Here is a 25,137-nt window from a genome sequence, read left to right as displayed (position 1 = left end):
CAAAGAGTCTCGGTGAAATTGGTATCGCGTGAGTCGTCGCGGTTGTGCAAACAGGCCGCAGACAAAGATAAAGATAAAAATAAGAAGAAAGAAAAAGGGACAGAGGTATTTGAGGGTATGATAGACGCGTAAGATTCGCGGGCAAATATATACATACCAGCGTGTGTCTGCCGTTGTGAAATGAAAATGAAGAGAACCGAGATGGGGGAACAACTGAGAATGAGACAAAGAAGCGAAGGGGAGGGATGCCACGCAGTTCGGAGAATTTTAACAAGAAGAACCCTCGCCGATGCCTCGAGGCGACGCCAGGCATCCATCCTCCGTAACAACTAACAAGAAAGCCGAGGATACGAGAATGAAAAATAATGAAGTCTTTAAACCGCGGTGATGTGGCCATACTTAAGCCGTCGTTACACGTGAGAAAACTCTCCCCCAAACAGTCCGTGTGCGATGAACTGCGGACAATACCTCCAGAGAAAGATGACCCGAAACTAAAACATAGCGTAAAAACCTTTTCCCTGCAATTTCTGGAGGTCATCCTCCGTAGACGAGACGGGACGGAGTTTGCGGTATGAAGCATAGCGAGAGTAATTTCACGGAGCAAATCAACCCCTAATCGTCGGACCAATCAGCGAACGGTTAGCTAATGTTGCGAGGGTACCCCGAGGGGGTTGTAAGCTGTAACTGTAACTGCGGGGTCGAGAAAGGGTGGCAAATTGGTAGGGAGAGGCCGCGGTGCGATTTTATCGAGCTGGGGGTCGTGATGAATTACACCGTACGTATAATCTGATCCGATGATTTGCCCCGACACCGAAACCCGTCTTCTTGTCCGTTCGTTAAGCGATAATTTTCCCCGTGGTACATATATATATACATACATATACATATATATTCTTCGAACGCGCTGTAAATATCGTAGCGTTTAAGATAATAAGAATGCGAAGAGAAGGGAGGAAAAGTTGGGAGGAATCGTTCAAGAACGAAAGAGATAAAAGCCGGTCGTCTCGTAATAATACATTTCTCCGAAGGACGAAGGGCTGAACACTACAAGGGGAGTTTTGTCCCGGGTATGTATATAAGTTATCCCGAAAAGTAATTGTCTGGAACGTAAAATGTAAATAGCCGCCATGGCGAGGATTGTGGAGGTAGGAGAGCCATGCAGTGGCTCGAAAAGGGGGGGATGAAAAACGGCCGTGCGGGGGATGATGTTTTGATAAGTTATTGATTGGCCTGCAAGGGTGGGGTTTCGCCGCAGTGTCGCCATGGCGACGGTACTTGCGCGGTGGAACCTACCGGTCGTTTAGGTAATACACTCAAGAATAGTTGGACGTGATTTGCCCGGAATCCGTGCGGACGAACAACCCATCACCATTACGAATACCCAAAACTTGATTTCACCCCCGAAGCCCCGGCGGCTTATGACGAGAGTCCGAATTAATTTCGTAATTAATTATATCGCCCGGATCTAAATCGATTTCCCTTCAGCCTCCCCTCCCCTCATCCTCCGAGTATACATGTATAAGCTTTTCCAGTTTCTTTCCTTTCCTCTCTGCAGCTAGTCCTTCACTAATTCCCCGTCTTTTAGTACAACAGTTGGCAAGTGTCCCCGGCGTTTCCTTTTCTCAAGGGAAACGCGCCCTTATTGGGAGGCCAGAAAACTGCGGTTCTGACCGATCTCATCGCCGAGGGTCTTTCGTGTCAACGTCAAAATTCGTTCTTGTCTGCGGGAACGAATCCCGAAGTACTGATTCGGCGTACCATCGATCCGGGAATCGTTTCCGGGACGTAAGATCGGGGGGGAGGGGGGGGGGAGGAAGTTCAGGTGAGCAAACAGCTTACCGTGTCAACGGTGCCGGAACATTCATCCTTCCCAAATTGCAAAGTTTTGATAATTGTTGTTTCAATATACCGATGAACAATCAGCTACATAAATATTTACCACCTATTCGAGCTGCGTCGTTCTTGATAGTCGTTGATGTTCTTCGTAATCGTGCATCAAGTATGTACAGAGACGAAAACTTCGTTTCGACGATACGGACGGTTTATTATGTTATGAGTAAAGAGTGAATATGCGAGTAGTGACGCGATTTCCTACAAGAATCTGCGGCGTTCCGAGGTGAAGAGAGAAAGGAAGAAGGGTAAAAAAAAAAAAACAAACTTGCCAACGTTACGTACGACCGCACGGAGAGTGGAAGACAATTTCCATAATAATATGTAAATCGGGTAGGATTACCTTATATTGCAAATTGGAAATTCAGCAGGCGTCCTGCACGAAACGCCTCCATCATTGCCGCGAGTAGCGGATGGTGGAGGCGTGAGCGAGGGGTAGTTTACCCCCGCCCTTATATATCACCCTCGATAATCTCCCAGGGGCTCGTTATACACATTAGCTAAACGGGTGCTGCGATTGGCTGGGAAACGAGCGGGGAGAGGAGTATTTTCCTTTATTTTACATCAAGTCTGAAGTGAGATTATGAGCCAGGCAATTTCGCCACGAGCATGAACGTTAAGCTCCAGACAATTTTGTTTTCGACGCTACGTTCGGTGGCCGCGAAATCTGACGTCTGTTTTTACGCTCTTAGGTTAGAATGCCGACTGTGCGACCGTCCGCGGACATTGACAGCATCGAGGATTCCGATTCGGACGAGCTTAGCTCTTCGTTGACGAGCATAGTGACGCTCGACGACATCCTCCACTATCTCGGTGAACGGCGTTTCGTAAATACGAGCCCCCGCGACTCGATGAGTTTCTCGAAATTTGCATAACCTTACAGAAAAACGTTGGCTCCGAGGCGACTTTGGACTCTACCAGCGCATGGTGTCGGTTATGCTGATGCCCTTCGGCTTCTTCAACGTCTTCGTCTACTTCGGTCAAATGTTCATGACTCTGGTGCCAGAGGAGCACTGGTGCAAGCTGCCGGAGGTCGATGGCATGTCTCGGGAGGAGGTCAGGCGCCGGGGAATACCTCCCAGCGAAGACGTACCCTACGAAGGTCACGAGCTACCGTTCTCTAGGTGCTGGATGTACGACGTACCGTTGGCGACTCTACTCTCGGTTCAAAGCCCGGACCCCAAGTGGCCGATGCAGCGCTGTCACAGTTGGGAGTTCAAGTTCACGTCGAGCGATGTTCCCTACACAACGATCGCTTCGGAGCTGGAATGGGTGAGTCGACCTTCCGAATTCGACGGCTAAACTAACCGTTCTTCAGGGTAGACCCTCAGGTTCAATGGTCAGACTCAAATTGTTCTTACGGATAAACTCTCAACGATTCAGAGTCAGCCTTCAACGTTGGGGATGAATGTGTAGTTTATTTCCACAAAAGGTCTCATTTCAGGTCTGCGACAAGCAGTACCTGGTAAACCTGGCCCAGAGCATATTCTTCGTGGGTTCGATATTCGGCGGGATTCTATTCGGATGGATGGCGGACAAGTACGGAAGGATCCCGGTGTTGGTAGTGGCAAACATGTTCGGTTTTTTCGCCGGGATGGCAACGGTATTTGCACGACGCTTCTGGCATTTCGGAGTGTGCAGGTTCCTCGTCGGTTTCGCATCCGACAACAACTTCACGATGATGTATATCCTGGTGCTCGAGTACGTCGGTCCGAAGTGGAGAACCTGGGTGGCGAACTTGTCGATCGCAATATGCTTTCCCTTGGCTTGCTGCACGCTCCCGTGGCTGGCACTGCGTCTCTCGAACTGGAAGAGTATCGCTATCGTAACGTCAGCGCCGCTGGCATTCGCGGTAGTGACGCCGATCGTGGTTCCCGAAAGCGTCAGGTGAATTCGATCTGAGATCACTGGAAAGCAGCAGTCCACTTTTCGTATATTTTAGGTGGCTGGCTTGTCAGGGAAGAATCAGCGATGCGATCAAGATAATGCGCAGGATCCAAAGTGTGAACAAAACCTCGGTGCCTGACAGCCTGTACGCCGATTTCAAGGAGGATTCGGAAAACGTCGTGCGATTCATTCGCAACGAAGAATCGAGGGTCTTGGACCTTCTACGAACGCCGAGACTACGGCGAATCACAATACTGCTGATAGCCATTTGGGGCATAATCGCTATGGTCTTCGACGGCCATATAAGGAACCTCGGCACCATGGGGCTCGACATATTCTTCACGTTCACCATATCCTCAGCGACGACCTTTCCTGCTGACATATTCGTCGCCTTCACCCTCGACTACTACGGCCGGAGGTGGTTGTCCTTTGCGTCGATGTTTCTCTCGGGCTTGGCCTGCTTCTTTGCATCTATGACCAGCGGTGTGTACTTCGCCGCCTTCGGACTGGTCGGGAGGTTCCTCATCAACATATCGTACACCATTGGGCTGCAGTACGCCGCCGAACTTCTACCGACGGTGGTGCGAGCGAAGGGAGTCGCCGTCATTCACATATTCGGGTACGCGACAGCCATCCTCTCCCCCTTCATCGCTTACACGAGGATATTCGCTTGTCAAGTGCCGGTCGTAGTTCTTGGGATTCTATCGACCATCGGCGGGATTCTCTGCCTCTTTCTTCCAGAAACGTTGGACCAAGAACTGTCCCAAACGTTGCAGGTGATTATAACGTCGGGTAACTTACTCGGCGTTTTTTCTACTCGATTAGAGCTGCACCGAGTGATCGCATAGGTATCATGGAAATATCGTGGGTGCGTTTTTTGTCAACCGTTTTTTGTGACCAACGAGAGTAGATCATGTCGGACACGATCGCGGCATATGGCTGACGGCTGATCGGCGAGTAAGTATCATGACGTGGGTAACCCGAGAACGACTCACTATCGGTTACACCTTGAATGGCCTGGAGATCATCGGACAGGAGACGCGGGCGATGGTATCAAGTTCGCCCATGAAATTAACCTTGACATTCTGAGTCGGTCTAGTACTGCTGTAGATACATTTTTTCTCCCTGGGTACGGAGATGCGATATCGAAACGTGACTGCAGCCGTTAATAACCGTGTTGCAGGAGGGCGAAGAGTTCGGCAAGGACCAGAGGTTCTTCGACATGCCGTGCCTCGCACCCAAGCAGCTTGAACCCAAGCCGAACAAGCATCACCTTCACGCCCAGCGGCCGGCGATCCGAGGCGAGATCCTGAGGAGCAGCATCATCTCAGGCGCCGTTGGGAGCAAGTATCGTCTTTCGGTCTGGTCGCGGCAGGTCAACTCCGAGGGAATGAGCCTGTCCTCGAGGAGCAACCGAGTCACCTTCAACGACAGTAGTAGACCAGCCTCGCCAGGATCCAGCAAGACCAACGTTTGAGACGTGAAATTGACCATCGTGGCAAGCCTTCGTATGAAACCAGGCTCTGCGTGGATGCATTTCCTCTTTAAAGGAAGAGAACCAGCCGCATGTTAACCTCGCGGTGTTGTTAAATCTAGGTGGTTAGAAAACCCTAGACGTTCAACGGTAGCGCAGATTCATCAGCCCCAAACCACGGAGCTGATCCTCATTTGATTAATTGCGTAACTTGTTACGTCGAGAGACCCAATGAATGTTCGGAATTAATTGTACATACTGGAATAAAATGATCGAACTACTTTCAACGGCATGAAGTAATCCGTTTGTAGCAAAGGACGCAGCTCCGGAGCAATTGGGATTTGTTACCCTGCCAAAAAAAATATCGAGACGTTTCTTCTTAATGAACATTCATTTGGGACCTTGATTCATGGATGACAGATAGTGGAAAAAGTTGTCCAACACCAACCCTCGATCACTACTGATCCTTCATGTTCTAGCGGCTCCGACAAGATAATTATCATCTCTTATACGAAAAGTGATCGCGTATAATAAACTTGTTTTGCGAGAGCTTTTTTGATACATTCAATTACTGTTGTGAAAAAATTGGTTACTGGAGAATTTTTTAGCTTTTCGCCTCAACTTCTAAATCCACGACTGATCTCCGATATCGATATCTCTTTTTCCCTGACTTTCACCAAAGTAAAATCAAATAATCACTAAATTCAACTGCAACTCGATAAACATTCGGGGTGTTTCGGAGTTGCTCATTTCAAATTCCATTTCGCGTATTATTATTTCAATATATGTAAATACTACACCGTGTGTAAAGAAATTAGCATCGAATGGTTAATAACTTTGCTTTACCTCAAGTCCGCTACGTTAGATCTGCCATTTCGAAGACGACTCAAAAGGTCGTAAAAAAATTCCGAAAATTAAGTTTTCTCGAAAGCTCATGTATTCGAATCCACTAAAACATGAAGGAGTAATGACTGTTCCTCATAAATTTTCATAAAACAATTCCTCGTTATTTTTAACATGGAAACAAATTCCATACACTTTGGAGCCACGTTCTTCAGACAACCGTTTTCTCCGACATGCAAATGGCTTTGACCCAGGGTCGAGGGCTATTTTGAAAATACATTTTCTAAATCACGGAAATTAGGGCCACTCTTTCAGATCAGGCCGAGGATAGCGCATGTGGTTTCGTTTAGCGGTGCATTTTTCGGATTGTGCCCGCAGTCGTCGCGCGGGCGGTTGAGGATTCAGGTTTCATTTCTTCCCGGAAAATGCATAAACAGCTAACCTGCGACGATATCGTCTGGTATTTTTTGCACGACGTTCAGCCGGGGCGAGAGTAGGCGTGGCAGGCCGCAGACCGCGGGTGGCTACATTAATGAATTGCAGTCTGCAGAAGAATTTTCACGGTCCTTCAACAAATTAGCAGACTATACCTAATGTCGTTCATGTGTTTTTGCGTTTGCAGAATACTGCAATTATCGGACAATACAGGATCAGTGGAAATTAGACCACCGACGAAGAAACCTGAAAAACACTTCATTAACCTCGTCATCTTGTCGACTTCTCGTTGATCCTAGAAATCTAATTCGCACTTTATTTTTTCGCACTCTTTTTTCGATATTATACCTTCACAAAAGCACGATATCAAATAATACTGACATTCACACGGTGAAAAAAATATCACTTCTGTCGACTTATGTGTACTGTAAAACAATTTTTGCAGTCAGCTCGGAAATTTTGTATCAGATAATTACAAGGTTGACATTCGATAGTGTCATTATGGCCTATACTGTGTTGTTCACAGTGTAAAATGACAAGAATTAAGAAGTGGAAAGAGTCTGACTCTCTTTTAGAGAAAAAAGAATGAAGGACTTGGCACAACGGCGAAGAGAAAAATCATTGGACTTCAAAGGAGACGAAGTAATAAGTGAAAATGTGTAAAACTTCGAGAGAAATATAAGTAAGAAAGAAAGCGACGTTGAGAAATGGATAATCAGCCCACGGAAGAGTGCCGCCACTTCAACTATGACATGTTTTAATTATTCAGCCGAAAGTGTGACCACATATAACAACTAATATGTAATTTCTTTGTAAGCTGGTCGCATGATATTAACTAAGAGAGAACTACAGAGTGACGATTTGACGAGGCTTAAAAACTTTATCGTTTTTACGATTTTCCAGACGATTTGCATTCCCGAAGCTAACGCGCGATCATGGGAGCGAGCCTGTAGCTCCGACTGGTCTCGCCTTGTCGTGATGTGGAATTCCATTTTCACAAATAATCCCGAAACCCCCGATACATATACCAACAGTCGTAAAAAAGCACAAGGCAATCACGATTTTACGATTTTTCCAACAACCGCGCAGCGCTCACCGTGCATGCGCAATACTGTGCGCAGGGATAACGTCCCCCGTTTTTCCTCCTGGATGAAGAAAGAGGAGGAGCACCCAGAGTCCCTAAACTCCGCGCGTGACGTTAAACCTCTTGAGTTATCGCCCCGCGGGCGATCCTGCTTGCAACCTTATGCCAGGGACATTTTCCGCTCGGTTTGAAATGGGCGGAAACCGGAGCTGGCCGACGGTCATTACCGAGCATTAGCCTCGCCGATTGACAAGACTCGTTTCGGTCCAACGTCCACGACTCTGAGCAAACTGAGCAGAAATGTAATCATACTATACATAAAAGATATCCTCTTTACTTACCGAAACTGAGAATTTTACACTTGAAACAATCGCGCGAAGTTTACAACTTGGAAGTATAAGTCTTTCGTACTTGGTCAAAATTTCGCACATGCAAAATGAGAATAGGCAAAAGCGAATATTGTTGAAAATGTCTACATGGAGAAAAGTTTCTAGTTCCGGTTACTATGCAGTTTTCAAATATATTCATTTTTTTACCAAAACTGTAACCAAAATATCTAGTGTTCTTTTATTATTGTGCTTGACTAAAATAATGCAGCAAACTAAACAATCAGATAATTTGGCAATAGCCTGAAAATGTCGTATTGACAACTATAACACAATTACCTACTGCTGTAAATAGTTACTTGTAGCACATTTTGCCTGAATTTTGTAATAAAAATTTCAAATAAAGTCTCACTGCGCCATAAATACGACTACACATCGATTTTCTACCGTCAGCACAGAACGTGTAATGATTTTAACCAAAAAAAAAAAAAAGAATGGTACAAAACTGATCAGGCTTTTGTAAAACAACGGTTCAGAGTCAAAGAGAAAAAAAGAGGGAAGTTTCATGTTGCCAGCATCCGTTCGGAACCGGAGAACCCATTTCGCAGGTCGTCCCTTTTTGCTCGATATCAATTTGTAGTGTACAGTCGATTAATTTTTGGCAGGCTCTATGCACACTTTATATACCCATGTGCCTTAACACACGCGTCTGTTGTTGGCAAACGCGTTTGTGTCCATGTGTTTCACGATCAGCCGCAGCTGTGCAGGAGCGATATGGTTGCCAGTCATCGAAGAGAAGCGAATAAAAATAAAAAGTTAATAACAATAATCCCCCGCGTGACCAAACCTATATTACAGACGAATATTTTCATTCCTGTTACGTGGTTATAAAACTTATAACCATGCACTTGTGCTTTCAGTATTCGCCGGGATCCGTCCCCACCTCGAATAAACCCTGAAGATATCGATATAATTATTGTTTTGTTATTCCTTTAGATATTTTTTCCAGCAAAAATTACCGTATAGTTCATGCTCATGGAAAAAATGACAAGAGAAGGAGACAGAGCTTTTTTTAAGATGCATAATAGAGTATCACTGAAATCAGACTACTTCGATTTGACGTTCCATCACATAATAACAGAAAAAATTATACCTGACACGTTTCCCTTTCCAACGTTCAAAATTCCCTGTTCACACACGACCCGAACAGCACAGAGAGAAGAGACCCCGAGGCACGCTTTCATCCCTGACGTAGAGTCGGACGGAAACAAAGACGATTTTCACTTTACACCTGAAGATGACCCTCGAGCCGTTCTCGAATGTGCGCTTTTGCGCCTTGAGGTGAATTACCGTAGAGCCAATTTATGGCGATAAAACGTCGAAGGAAAATAGCAGCCACTCTTCCAACTGCTACGCGTTACACTTTTGAAGAGTTGGCAAGCTGCACGATGCTTCGGAGTCCGGGGACTCGAAAAAGTGAAGAAGAATGAGAAGGAGAAGAAGAAAAAAAATAAAAAAATGGAAACGAAGACCAAGTGTAATAAAAAAAGTGTATAAAAAAAAAAAAACATAAAAAAATAAAAATAAAATAATGGAGAGAAAAAAAAAAAAAGAAACACCGGTTCGTAACCGCTGAGGCAATTTTCACCTGATCTTCTCTCGAGAATGCTTTTACTGCACCTGACAACTACCGTGTTTACACAGTGCACTCGCCGCTGCTGCTGCTGTTGCTGCTGCGCAGCGAAACGTAAGATAGTTTCAGGTTGTGGGTTTAACCTCATACTTCAGGATGATCATCACGCCTTGCGCCAAGGGAAAAGTAGTTACTATCTACTTCTCCCGACGATTTACCTCCGCCATTCTATATTTTCATTGCTTTGGTATACGCTGCACGCACCCTGCAGGGTGCTACCGCCATTATTCTAGAGGGTGTCTATTACTCGTTCTTGAGATACCGAACGCTCCGAGCCTTCGATCGTAATGCTCGACAATTTTGCGCTGCCGTTTCCGGTCCCGCGTTTTCTCAACAATTCGTACCTATAACTATTATACCGAGAAATTTATAGAACGCGTCCGGGTTTTACGATCATTATATGTTATACCCTGTTATGGAGGAGGATGCACAACAATGAAGCGCACGGTCGGTATAACAAATAGACTTCGAACCTCTTATTGCTTGCAGCAATCATCCGTGCACTTTCAACGTAATATCAATCAATGTAGATTGGTATAGAGGATACTTTTTCTTTACTTTAAGGGGTTACATGGGTTTTCAATGGTAAAAAAGACACATTTTCTATAATTTGTTTTTTTTTTTTTTCAAAATGATAGAATAATTATTTTGTTCAAACTTCAAGCGTATAAACGAATAATATTTCAACAATACTTCATGAAATATTCATCGTAAAACTTTTAAAAATCAAACCGTTGAAATCTGGTTTTCGGAGAAACAAACATCCTCGCGGTGGACAAGATTGATAAAATGATAGCTTCATCTTAAATCAAAAAAACCCAATATTTTCTGATAGTAGGTGAGTATAGATCGTAATTTAATGACGGATTTTTTTTTTCTCTGATCACTACGTATTTAACAAATCAACGCATCGTCTATATTTCACCAACAATCGTACCGTTTTCCATACAACTCTACCAATAATTCAATTGAAAATTTTTTTTTTTTACCCGTTAATCCTTTGTTCAATCACGTGTTATACTCACCTACTAACAGAAGATATTTGTTTTTTTTTCAATTTTAAACAAAAGCGTCATGAGTTATCTTAAAAAACAGTTCTCAACGATTGAATTTTCAATATCTTTGAATGAAATTTGTATAAAATATTGTTCTTTCATACGCCCAAAGTTTGAATAAAATTATTCTTTTATCAGGTTGAAAATAAGTTAGAGAAACCACGTGTTTTCTTTTTTTTGTCATTCAAAACTCATGTAACCCCTTAAATAACGAAACGAACCGACGACAGTCAAATTTCCGCCACAACGTTTTTAGACGCGTTTGAAAAGACGATGAATACTTGATCGAATGATGAATTAGAATTGTGACATCGCGATCTCATCGCAAGAAAGAGAGGATCTTCGATAATAACATTCGATGATTTATTACACGATAGTTATTATAACGTAAATACAACGTCGCTTCGTTGCTTCCTCTCTCTCTCTCTCTCTCTCTCTCTCTCTCTCTCTCTCTCTTTCTCTCTCTCCCTCTTTCTCCGTATAAAGAAAACTTACTATAAGCGTATCTGCAGGTATATAAATTGATGCTGAGTGATAATTTGCCGTTGTAACAAAGATCATACACGGAACTTGGTTAGAAAATGCGGAGCTGTGATAATAAGCCCGTTTTTCGACCATGAGGCAAATGCGGTGTTGCATTGTAACGTGGCGGCGATTATATAGCGACGTTTACGGAACGCAGTGCTCCGCAATAAAGTAACCATGTATATTACCACACCCGTTGTACATTTACACCCGCATCGCGTCGGGCGAAAATGAATGATGGGAAAAGGGCAAAAAACTTAGCCAATAAACAAAGCTGGTCTTAACACATAATAGGCGAGCTGTATCATGGCAGACACTTGTAGATAGTCGTCTGATAAAAACTGTGCGGCGAAACTTTTCTAGTTGTCAACAATTTTTCACTCTCCTGCGATCGAATAGCAAGTACAGTTTGATTCGCTGATTTTCTACTACGTTTTAACATGGAACAGGTTATATTTGTTCAATTTCGTCTTTCAAATATTCATACTTATACGATGGATTAATGGGGTGGAAATTGATCTTCGAAAGATCTTGGAGATTTTACATTTTAAAGAAAAAAGTGCAAGCCACTAGATTGTCTCGTATAAAGATCGGTGAAAAAATAATAATTAATTCGTTAATTCATGTGACTGAATTGTAAAATAATATCGCAAATTGGCAGATCGAGCGTAACAAAATGTTAATTTACGCCACGGCAATTATATGTATATTTATAACAATGTATCGAATATTATAAGTGTGATGCATGTGCATTGTGCATGTATGAAAATACAGTCAATTGATAAACATAATTCTCTGTGGATAATTTAACAATTACCGACTACTAAATAAATCGAATCGGCTCCCTTTATGTGCTACATCCATTCGTAAACTTTATTCCTAATTGTAATCGTATAAACACGCTATTTTGCACGGACATTTGAAGAATTCAGATTAACGATTAAACGTCACGTACCAAATACCGCGAGGATAATTAAATAGGAATTATAAACAATTATTGATAAGTGTCGTAGTGTCGAATGTAATTTGACTATAATCATTAAAAACTATCAACTTTCTATTTACACTTATTTTACGTAATGCGAAGCAGTGACAAATTTCGTAAAATGTATCCAAATCATTGCTGTCACTAAATATTTCGGACATTTATAAAAATCAAAATGAACAACTTAAAACGAATAAATTCGAATAAAAATCGATGCAATTTTTGTATTTCTTCTATATCTAAACAATGACGCTGATCTTTTTCGAAACGAACTAAATCACATGCGGTATCGATTAAAACAATTTACGATACAATATGGATATAATAAATATTAATTTAACAGCCGGTATATCTGGCATTGGCATTTTGCCGAAGTAAGCGCCAGTGTTTTGTAAATAGTACGAGATAAAATAAATTTACGATCGCGGTTCCGTTAATTTGATACAATGATATGCGATAAGGAACGTTCAAGCAAAAGAGAAAAAGGAGACTGACAGAGAGAGAGAGAGAGAGAGAGAGAGAGATACACGGACAGAGAAAGTTAAATTAACGTAAGCATGTCGATTTCGAGTCAAATTTTATCCTATTTTGTCGAATTTTATAAAAACATTGGACAGATTATGTTGATTAAATCTTAAACCTCTAAAGTATAAATAATAAACTGAATTAAAAATTTCATTTGTTATCTTAATGCGTCTCGTTTAGCGCTGAAGAAGATATCAGTAAAAACGACCACGACATGAATGGTCAAGAACATCTGCCGTACAGTAAATTATTGTACGAATAGTGAGGTCAGTTTGGCGTGAATAAATTCGTCGAAAACATTCATTTTTTTAATAAAGATAAATTACGTGGTGCAAAATGGTCCCGACTGATTTCAATTAACGATAATAATAAATTCGACCATTAAACGCGAATAATTCGAAGAAATTAAAATACAGTTCCCCTTTTTCTTTTACTCTGTAAAAACAGAAAAAAAAACAAAAAAAAAAATACCCATAACATTCAATTAAGAATAATTGCAGATTTTACAATTTGTCAAAAAACTTCATTAATCTTTAATGTATCTCTTGCTGATTATAAGTTATTCATGAATTATGTTTTATTTTTCTTAATTCAGAAGAGAAAACTATGTACACTGAGAGAAATTTTTAGTTTCGGTTACCGCTCAGTCCTTGACTATTTTCATTTTTTAGCACAATCGAAAAATATAGTTTTAGTTATAAAATGAAAATTAGTTTCGTAGCTGCTACCACAAAGTCTAGTATCCGTTCCTATTCTTTCTCATTACGATCACTCTTACTATATTTTCTTGTGACTGTTGCAAAAATTTAATGCTTGTGCAACAATAAATTGACGTTAAAGCCTTATTCAACTAAAAAAGTACGGTGAACCGAACAAACTAATATTGCGTTGCAATTACCAAAAAAGGATCAATAATAGCTAGCTCAAAATAGTTACGTTTACCTCGTTTTTCATAAGTCCAACAATATTCAAACCATTTATTTAACGATACCTGTTTTACTAAATTTTTCTAGTTACTGTAACAAATGAAATTTTACTTAGTGTAGAAATATCGTATAATGAATTAATAAAGAAAAAAGAAAACTGCATTCCCGTCCGTTTACGTACCTATACGTTTTTGTAACATATATATAAATATATATTTTTTATTAGGAATTTGTTATATATATATCCGATTAAACCGAGAGAATTGAGCCTGTCCAAAGGTGCAGGCAGCTGCTGTCTCTTCTTCTTACAGCCGGATGTACATGTTTCTGGCGGCTGTCAATTACCGCAAACCGTATACATGTAATCCGCGCTTGGCTTTATAGAAATGATGCACTCGAGGAAAATGTATTTACGCATAAATTTTATACGCATATATGTAAATAATGTGACAGACGGTAAGTAATTTCATTCCATGTAACAAATATCTGTAATATATAAACTTATGTAACATAATGACCGTGATAGGTACGCGTTGCGAAAAATTAACGTGCTTTGCTCAATCCCAAATTTTAATCAAATCATCTGCCGGAGAGAAACCGTGAGAGAAAAAAAAAATCCATTTATCGTTCTTAATTTGGGATCCGAACGGTTGTCCAGTTTCTATTTAATCAAATTGCGCTGTTTGTAGGAATTGTGGAAGAGGTATAATAAATCATAAATTACGTGAAACCTCGATTTCTTTTTCATTTATTTTTATTTATTTATTTATTTATTTTTTGTTTATAGCAGAAAATCGGACCATTGAGGAAAAAGATAATTGCGCATGACACGTCACGATGCATAATAATTTATAAAAAAAAAAAAAAAAATTTATACCGTTTCATCGGGTAGGTATTATTACGTTGCGCACAAGTTAAAGATAACCTTCGTTTATCTTTCCACTCGACGTTCATACACAATTTTCATCAGCATTATTTCGATTCACGAATTATTTATTTACGTATTATTTATTCGTCACGCATTGAATGCGATGTGAGAGTAAAATTTTCGACATCATTACATAATGCAGATATAACACGAAAAAAATATTATCGATGTTGACAAACATTTACAATTTGTTATCTAGTGTCGGGAAATTTTGAAACACTGATTGCTTTTACTATTTTTCTATCTACTCGTCCGACGGACTATGCGTACGTTACGTTGAAGGAAAAAAAATTGAGTACGTTGTGGTGAATTGCAATTTTTTCTACAAGGTGTCGAAGCAAGAGTGAAAATACGTTGAGAACCGTCACAGCTCGCCAAAAACTAACGCACATCGTGCGGATAAAATAACAAGGGGTTGACACCCTGCTCAACGGACCGAGCGCAGTCTCCACTTCGCCCAAAAACATCCCCCATACGTGTATGGTGCGTGCCTATGTACATTCAGTTTTGTGCACATATAGAACGAATCGAGCCAAGTGTCCCTTACCTTCCCTTCCCGGCAACTTTCCGTCTCAATTTCGAATGCCGAAATACTTCAGGGATGCAAATAGTCGCGGAGACAAAGAGAGAAAAAAAGAAAAAAGTAGCACAGCAAGCGTTATTGTATAATGTGAAGATATTTGTGAAATAAACTGAATTATTTACGTAACTAAATTTACAGCTGGGATTTCGGAATACACAATTACCCTGAAAGAAAATTTCTGACGGTTGAAAAGTTGTCTGGTTAGAATATTGTTATTCCCTAAATAGATTTTACGATAAATTTTATCCAAGATTTTCAATTGACGCATCACAAGTCAACGTTGATTTAACGAAACTCTTTCAGTCATCAATAGTCTTTCATTTTGTATTTTTCATATTCTAACACACTATAAATAGATATAAATCTGCACCGGTTATTCATTGGAGTATACTTTGTAAAAATTTTTAAATTTATCAGAATAGTAAATTATACGATTTTGAAAACAAAATCTTGTTTCATTTTACTACTCTTCAATATATCAAATGGACTAAATAATTCCTCTAAGGTTTTAAATGAGAGACTGATTTGTGTACATTGTGTAAAAGAATCTGCAAGAAATTTGTTTCGTTTCCTCAGTGAACTCTAATCAATGATTTTGAACGGTACTGTAATGGAAAGAAAAAAAACTAATCAATAAGAATAAAAAACTCCTGTTATAAACTATCGGAAAACCAATCACAGTTCGATCAAAGTTTCGATTATTTCGCGACAGTTTGTTTTACTCTGTGCAATAAAGATTCGGTCAAATATTTTCAATCATCGATGGTAGGATATAAACATTGTTATAAAGTATGGATAATGATTTTGCGAAATTCTTAAATAGAAAAACAAACTATGAACCGGATATTCCTCGTTACGTATAAAAAAAACGCGACACAATCGCTAGAATTTTCGTTATACGGTCTAAAATGAATTAAAAAAAAAAAAAAAAAAAAAAAAATGCCAAAACTTCTACAAGAAAATTGAGACCGAAATAATTCGTACGCAGAACCGGGTTTGGATACGTCATTTGACTCGGCCACCCTGTAAATACATTGGGGCTGAATTCTGAGTATCAATGGCAGATCCGGGGTGCCTCGGAGTTTATACACAACGTATATCTATGGCGCGTTGTTTGTATACGGGAGAGGAACGATCAGCCCCATAGAGTTAACCAAATTTGGATTAAGGAGGCCGGTTATGTACTGCGGGACGCGGACACACCCTATGGAGTAAGGGAGCTCGTCGCGTCGTCCCCCATGCGAAAACCACGGGGCGCAGAGTGTTCCGGTGATCTAGCAGACTAGCTATTTGTTTAATAGGGGTTATTGTATCGGGGATGATGTCGTTTCGAATTAAAATTAAATGACACGTGACACCCTTCGTTCGCCCCCGTAACGCGTCGGTTTCACGCTATTCACCGTGAAAGCCTGTTGTAAAGAGAGCTGACCCGGAGAACGAGATGCGGCAGGATCCGTGAATCCGATGCTGTTACGGGGATGAAAACGAGTTTCCAACTTTTCACGAATTCATCCTGCTGTCTACGAATATTAATTTTTCCTTCTTCGTCTTTGTGTACATCGAGAAAAAATTTCTAATTCTGGATACTGCTATCAGACGGTCGTTAAGTATTTTTACTTTCAACGTCAGCAAGAAACGGGAGTTATGTATGATTCAGGCTGGACAATGAAAATTAGTGATTTTATTTATAGATATATAGTTTTTTTCTTCTGCATCTATTGTAAAGTTTTGATGTTGATGCAAAAATAAACCAATTTTAAGGGCTTACTTAATTAAAAAGAAATCTACTCAAGTTCGCAGATTTAATGTTGTCGGAGCCGGAAAAATTAGTATTGACAACCATGATTTCAATAAATAATTACTTTTAGCATGAACCGTTGTATTGTAATGTCTGCACCCATTTTTCTATAACTTTCTAATGTAATAGTTAGAAATAAAATTTTTACCAGCGTGTAATCAAAACGAATAATTATTCAATACACTGTGAAAAATTCTAGAGTAAATATAAAACCGGTCAACTGTTACATTGATAAAAAATGAAAAACTTTGACTCAAATTATTTTTCATGCATAAAAATAATATTCTAGTCCTTTGTACTAAAACTGTTTGATTATGCCACACAATCTGAAAGATTCTCTTGTGTCAATTTCGATTTTATAATTGCTACTTGATTTATTATTACATACGCATGCACTCGAAGCTACAGGTATATACACATGTATGGATACATAACCATGATACATACAACTGGCAGAATTACATTACCAATATCAAATCCACCACCTTTTATTTTGCATTATTGTACCCACGGATACCGATATATTATTATACATAGGTACAATAATTGCTATTATCATACGGTCGCTTTTATACTGTACAATATATGTATTTACATGTAAACATATAAATATAATTTACAAAAGTATTGATGGAAAAATTCTCGCCTTACGTACACAGTAGACAGATTTGAAACATGTTTGTGTCAACATGCTTTCGTTATCATGCACATTATATATTCAATTCTACATATGTATAAGCGAATGTTTTTTTTTTTCGCCCCCGTTCTCTTTAAGGTCATGTAGCAGTCCTACCCTTACCGACCGAGCAAACTCATCCTTTTTCTTCCTGTGTTAATTGAACAAATAAGCGGAAAAGGTTGGAATTTCTACGGTGCGTCGTTCGTTCGTAACGGAATTCAGGAAAGTTAGTCATATTCTGAAAATCGTGAAAAAAATGTGTGTGTGTTTTTGACACGTGTCGCTATTTCCACATTTCCCGTATTCCAGGGGCCAAAAAGTGTATAGTTGAGATACTTTCCGCAATTTCGGAAAGAATGCGGAGTAAAATGAGCCATCGTGAGATTGTTTTCATGCAATATCAAGGTCGCTAAACGAAAACTAGGAATTGAAATTATTTTGACGATTTTCAGGATATCATCAAGTCTTCTGAATTCTGCTACGGAAAAGCGATGCACCGTCGAAATTTAAACTCCTTCCGTTGACTTGTTTATTTAAAATAGAAAGAAAATGAGTGAGTCTGCTCGGTCGGTAAGGGCAGAACTGCTATATGACCTTAATGACGCAAGCGTTCCTCCGGCTTGCGACAATGTTGACTACGTATCCAATATATTAAACGATACCGAGAGATTCGTACAGCTAGTTTATCTGAAAGTGTGAAATAATTAATCAATGCGCGGCGCTGTAGCAGCGTTAAGTCTCGCAGACATGACCCCGAGCTTCAGCGTCAAGTCAACCGTTAACAACTGATAAGCTAATCAACGCTAACGCAATAATCATTTACCCTTACATCACATAATTATTATACGTATTTAAAACGCGAAGCATTTAATTAGTCTAATAATAGTCGTGAATATCGGCTCGTAATACATGTATAATAATTTCAGAACTCGCACAGCCATCTGAAAAAATTATTCTAATTCGCGAATCCTGAATATTACAAGTCGAAATTAATTAATTTTATTCCGTAATGTAATGACGGATGATTCGATTGGCGGAAGAACAAAAACTAATATTGTTAATAAATTATACACAGTAAGAAAGTTTCTTAATCTTTTTTAGCTTATTTTTTCATTGAAAATAGTATTTTTACAGTTTTTCCTCGATTCCGCCATGATTTTTTGTAATCATTTCTCGTCTCTTTTACGTTTCCTTTGGTCAAGTATATTTTTCATGCTATATTCATCAAGCGCTTTGCATTAAATACCTTCTCCTTTGAGAAATACAAAGTAATTAGTTACAACTACCAAACGTTTATTCTCGTACAATGTACGTATAACACATTTAACATATAATGTCTGTATATGTACGCGGACAAAAAAAATTGACAGAGATGAAAAAATCCGTGTCACATTCTGCAGCGTATGATTCTGAAATTTTCGTACGTTTTTACATTCACCGATATGTATATGTATATAATATAACGAAACAAACGTTATGTAAATCCGTGTAAAACAGGTTCGTTTATATCTGCAATAAAAAGGGCCAATAAAATATCCTTCCACCCCGCTTTTCTCCCCGTGTATATGCATAGACGTCAGCCTCGGCCGAGTTTTCCGAAAAAACTTCACCGTTCTCATATTTTCTCTCCCTCGCTTTATTTACTTTTCTCTCTCTGTCTCTCCCTCTCTTCGTCGCGAAAACTCCGCCCTTGTACATTTAAAGTGTGCTATACATGCGGTCCATATTATTATTGTTGTTACATTCCCTTCTATGTATGTGTATAAATCCGAAAAAAAATGATGGATCATAAATCGTTTGCACGAGAAATAAGGTGTGTACACACACGTACACACGTACGTATATAGATATATTATATTACGTGAATATGCGATAAGCAAAAAAAATAAAAGGGAAAAGGTAAAAAAGTAAAGTGAGAGGGAACGAAAGTAATAAGGTGAAACAACGAAGGGAGAAAAACAGTGAATAAGAAGAATAAAAAGTAGAAGAAGAAGGGAAGAAAAGGGAAAAGGGAATTTCTTTCTTTTTTCTTCATACACGCCCAACCCCCTCGCGGCGACAGCTTTCCAAAAATACGAGAGGAATCGCTTTACATATTGCGGGGAATTGACCGCCTTATTTTTCCCTCTTTTCTTTCCCGTTCTTTCACACACACACACATATATACGTATATATTCTATGTAAACGTGATGCGTATGTATGGATATTCTTGGGTATGACAGAGTTTCGTACGACGATGGCCGCGACGGGAGAACGGGAGATAAATGCCCTACGCGATTGCCAGAATTTTAGGGAAAATCCGAGATGATGCGTATAAATATACATATGTAAACGGCAAGATGGATGCACGCCTAAATTTTACCGAGGAAACAAATTTATTTCGAGGTTTAAACGTATAACGGAGCTGTACATTCTTGTTGTAATATAATTGTGCAGTATCGCGGTTTTTTTTTTTTTTTTTTTTTGTTTCAATCGACGATATGCTTATCTCAATTTTTGAGTGTAAGATATTGTCCATATTTTCAATATTGAATTATCTCTAAAATATTGAATTCAGGAAAAATATCTGTTGCATTGACCGAAATGTATTTTTCCTACGCATGCTGTCAGCAAAATTGTATTTACCAACTACGAGATCGATATCTGTATTTCTGCACATAAAAATTAATTCATGAAATTCTTTGAGACGATCATTTTGAGGGCAGAGTTATGTATTCGATGTTTTTCATTCTCATTATACGATTACAAGTGTGAGTCACGGTACTTGATAAGAAAGATGAACAAATCAAACACAACACTACTGGATAATCAAATTGTAAGAAAGAAATGGAGAATAATCGTTTCGCAAAGTCTGAAGCTCTCGAAACATCGTTCTCTTGAGCAGATCCCAAGAATTTGGGGGGTCATTCTAAATCGATCAACTAATAAGAAAGATAAGAAATTGTAAGAAAAAAATGGAGAATAATCGTTTCGCAAAATATGAATCTCTTTAAAATTCGTTTTTGAGTATAGATGCCAAGAATCTGAAAGGTAATTTCGAATCTATCGACTGATCACCACGACCACATCTATTTCCTTATCTTATCCTTTCGGTCTTTAATTTTATCTCCGATTTTTAGCCAGGGGTTTACTGAAGTGAAAACAGGTATAGAAATACGTCGATAAGAAAGTCGTAATCGACTGAAATGCGACGACGTTCACATTTTCCCTGATATCTAAAAGCTTCTTCGGTGCATAAATCATTATAAAAATCAACAAAAAAATGTTATAAAATTACCTAACGTTCTCAAAGACGAATCGGAAACGTAGCTACCTAACGATAATTCCTGGAACGCGTTATTACGACGAATTATACCGGGTGTTTTCAAACGTTTTCGATACCGCGGTGTCCACGCGTCATGCGGCCAGCTAGTTATCTCTAATCCCGAGAAGATAATCGTCTTAATTAGAGTGGCAAGATTCCAGAAATATCGTAAATCGAGGCAGATGTTAATTGGGACACATAGTTTCCGCTATCTTCCCCGGCACATCTTGGCTGGCAGACGTCGTTCGGACCCTTCTCACTTTTTCTTATTCATTTTCTCCCTCATCCCCTTCTCTCGCTCTCTCTCTCTCTCTCTCTCTCTCTCTCTCTCTCTCTCTCTCTCTCTCTCTCTCGTTTCACTCGGTTCGATTTTTTCTGCCACGTTTTTCTTCGTCCTAGTTCTTCGTTTTTTTACTTTGTTTTTTTATTCCACTCCGTTCCTTCTTTTTTCCTTTTGTACACACGTATATATATATATATGTTTATACGTATAGCTTATACCTTGTTTGAAAAACACACACTGCAGGCAAACACAAAACTGGCACGCGTTCGACGGCGGCGGCAACGCTTTGCCCCATCTAACCGCGAGTAATTTGAAGCAGATTTTCCGAAGTGGATTTTCTCTCGCCTAATCTCGGTATATATGTATTATACGTACATGTATACGTATATGCAACGATACGAGCTTTATCCTAACAGCTACCCTTATTTTTATACGTTTTCTTCAAATTTACATTCTTATATGTATGCGTGTACCGCGTTTATCGTCGCAAAAGGAAAGACAAAACGGACTGATTATTTGACCTAAACCCAAAATTTCATTAAATACGATGTTTCTTCTCCTTTCCTTCGTCAATTGCACAAATTTTTAATTCTTACGAGATCCGCTGAAGGGAAGGAAAATAATTTCTGTATTTTAATGCGTCAATTGAGAAAAAAAAAAAATATATATATATATCAATACCTCTACAAATTACAATAATAAATGCCAAATTTTTATCACTCAAGAGGAAAAAAATATCTGTTTACATAGAGTGACGAAATTTTCGTCTAATTTTTCACAACGAAAGGTGATTGTTCAGAAAAATATTTGAAAGCAAGTCACTCTGATGAAATATTTTGTGTCGGAAGACGAAGAATAAATTGACGGAAGGAGAAAAACCTTTGGTTAAAAAAAAAGTAAGCTTTTCGGATAATGTATTAGAAAAGTACCACGATTCACTTTTCTCAATATTATTCAATGGCACGGCTATATATAGATATACACGCGTGGCGGTTTTGAGGTATTCAAACTCATATGCCTACGTATATGTGTACGTATAGAGGCTTTGGCGCATCTGCGAACTGTGGCTAACTAACTAACGACTCACTCTTTGACGGCACGTTTACACGATGACGTATTAATGCGCAGAGTACATATGGCCACGGTTAAAATACACGTGTGATATGCAGAGGGGTGCAACACGGAGTCGAAACTTTACGATCCAGATTTCACGCCCCTCTCGCTTATTATCTATTTCACGCCTCCGTTCTGTCGCTGCGGTATTTTCGAGACTGAATATCCTTCAGCATGCAACAATGCAGTAAAAAATTATACGCATAATGGGTTGAACTGCTTCTCAAATATATTGCACGTGTATAAACATTCAATTTGTGTACAACATACGTATAATTACCCGCAAACTTGACTCGGGTAATTGAAAAATCGAAAAATTAAAAACATCGACGTACAAACACCTGCGTGATGACAGATATTTGAGCATGATCGATTTTTAGATGTTCTGTGAAGAAGGGATAAAAAAAAATCTGACTCGAGTCTTATGCAGATGAGGAAAAAACGCTCTTTTTTAATTTTTCGCGCCATTTAACGACAATTTTCCATCATCTAGATGAGAGTCTATATAAATTGAAACGAGTTTCTCATCTTCGCAAGTCCCGAAAAAAAATATTCATTTTGATTTTTTGATTTTTTTTTTTGTTTGTCTTCGTTTATATAAATTTTTACATAAAATTGTTAAATATCATGTATAAAATAACGCGAATGGTTGCATGAAATAAAAGGGACGAATATGCCTGTGGCTGCATAGACGAAGTGTCGGTTCGATGACGGAGCCGTGGTTTTAACACTTATTACTTTGCACGCGTACGAACAACTCGTCAAAGCCAGGTGCTTAATACTTCTCTAGGAGTTGTTTGTTTACTCAAACAGGAAAAAGCGTACACGCGTTTAGTTTAAAGCTAACCGTTTTACTCCCGACCTGCAGGTCGTCTGTGCATCTATGTATAGATAACGCTTCGTATGTACACATAATATGAGCGTCAATCAGCTTCACGCTAAATGGATACAAAGGCATTGAAAATTTTATTTATTTACGCATGTATCACAAACATGAAGCCGTATACATTTGATCAGTATAAGAAAATTTAGAAAATTGGGGAAAGTTGAACAGCGGAAAACAATGTTTGAGATATTGAGTCGTATTGAACAAATCTCAAAGAAAGAAAGATATTCTACGTGTAATAAATAACGATAGGCAGTACGCATCATACGGTGAGGTGCGGAAAATGATTCTTTTTTTTATCATTATTTTTGATTTTTTACTATTTCATATCGCATAAATATGTGTGAAACGCTTCATTTCTACCGCAGTCATTATCACGATCTACGATTGTGATATGAAATTAGCTATTAGAAATTAACGATGATAAGTATTTGAATCAGGCAGTTGTACAACTTATTATCAATTAAACGAGCGGATGGATGGAGAAAATTACAGCAAACAACGTTTGAAGTATCCAACAATTAATTAAATTCATCGTATCATCAAAATCCAATCCCAAAAGAAATAATTATAATATAGACAAGTGAAGTATTTGTCAAGGTAATATTCCCATGACGTTGAAGTTTCATATCATGGTGAAAATAACATGCGTTTGAAGATGTGTATTAACAACAACGGCACAATTTTGTAGGAATTTAAACCTCTGCGTATAATACAGTTCAATATTGTAATAGTTCCTTTTTCGATAGAAGTCACCGGCACGCATGAATTAGTTTAATTTAATCCACCCCACGCGGTGTAATCGTACCTAAGATTTCGTTTCACTCCCCTCCCCCCCCCCCCCCCCCCCCCAAAACAGCCCCTGGTCCCTGACAAAGCCCCTAATATGCTCACGTAATACTTGAACGGTCCCTGCTTACACCAACGTTCACGCATGTATAAAACCGCGTTAAACAAATAGTTTCCGAGACCATTTTACGACCGAGTGAAAGAAACGAACGATCAATTGGATGCTTGAACTGCTGTGAGCAACGATCGCCAAAAAGTTGGAGAAGAATAAGAAGAATGAAAAACCGATTAGATATAACTGCAACGATCGTGAAAGAAAAAAGGTTTTTCAATTCTCGTTCGGAAGAAAAGAAACGTCGCAAAAAATAACGTACATCCAACAATGTATACAGAAAATTATCCGTATCAATAAAACTCATCGTAGAAGAAAATTCAAGCTTGTATAAAAAGAATTTATGTAAACCCGTTACGGACACGAGAATTTGACGACGAATAAGAAGGAACAAAAAAAGAATTATTAAATTTAAAAGAAGAATTTATCCCGATTACGACATTGTCTTGATCGGATTCTAGAGCGGTATTGAATCAGTTCCTAGCCGAAGTGGAGGTACGCCTCCGTGGCAATCTTCTCGCATCTGTAACTCCTAAAAGCTAGTGTGTTAAAACGTTACGAAAGAAAGAGGAAGACAGAGAGTAGGGAGGGGGAGGGAGAGAGAGAGAGAGAGAGAGCAAAGTGTCGGTTGGATGTGTGCGCAGGCGCGCGAATGAGCGAGAGAATGAGAGAGCACGAGGGCGGGAGGGAGGGAGAGAGAGAGAGAGTGGTGGGGGAGGGGGGGGGGGGGGGGGGAGGCGGAGAGAGTCGACGATGCGCATGCGTGTGAGCGAGCGAGCGCGAGCGTTCAGCTTGGCCTTATAACACGGCGTATATACGCGGTGAGGTGTTGGTGCAAGGTTTAACAAGGGTCTGACAGGCTCGTTCCCGGTGTTATTTATAGTTTATGTCGGCGCATCTCTCCCATCTACGCAACGGAGAGAAAGAGGAGGATGTTAACAGAGAGAGAGAGAGAGAGAGAGAGAGAGAAAGAGAGAGAGAGCCATCGAATAGCTGCGCAAACGCGCATAACGC

The 25,137-nt window shown here is 39.6% G+C and overlaps 2 protein-coding genes across 2 annotated transcripts in view; one reads left to right on the top strand and one right to left on the bottom strand.

Annotated features, from left to right (window-relative positions):
- Positions 1-25,137, bottom strand: part of LOC124294122 — a 172,802-nt gene that overhangs the window by 129,932 nt on the left and 17,733 nt on the right. The gene's annotated exons all lie outside the window — the stretch shown is intronic.
- On the top strand, positions 2,589-5,254 carry LOC124294092 (solute carrier family 22 member 13-like). Its single transcript, XM_046737951.1, has 5 exons — positions 2,589-2,703; positions 2,774-3,162; positions 3,335-3,777; positions 3,833-4,553; positions 4,961-5,254. Exons 1-5 carry the CDS (start codon positions 2,589-2,591, stop codon positions 5,252-5,254), a joined length of 1,962 nt encoding a protein of 653 aa, XP_046593907.1.

Source organism: Neodiprion lecontei, chromosome 4, assembly GCF_021901455.1.
Source record: "Neodiprion lecontei isolate iyNeoLeco1 chromosome 4, iyNeoLeco1.1, whole genome shotgun sequence".
Taxonomy (NCBI): domain Eukaryota; kingdom Metazoa; phylum Arthropoda; class Insecta; order Hymenoptera; family Diprionidae; genus Neodiprion; species Neodiprion lecontei.
The sequence above is the reverse complement of the archived record's forward strand: the minus strand, read 5'-3'. Positions and strand labels throughout refer to the sequence as shown.

Bases quoted from the DNA above. Each gene is read 5' to 3' on its own strand.
- LOC124294092 (XM_046737951.1), top strand. From the start codon at position 2,589: ATGCCGACTGTGCGACCGTCCGCGGACATTGACAGCATCGAGGATTCC. The intron at 2,704-2,773 runs GTGAACGGCGTT...ATAACCTTACAG, and splicing joins CGACATCCTCCACTATCTCG to AAAAACGTTGGCTCCGAGGC. The intron at 3,163-3,334 runs GTGAGTCGACCT...GTCTCATTTCAG, and splicing joins TCGCTTCGGAGCTGGAATGG to GTCTGCGACAAGCAGTACCT.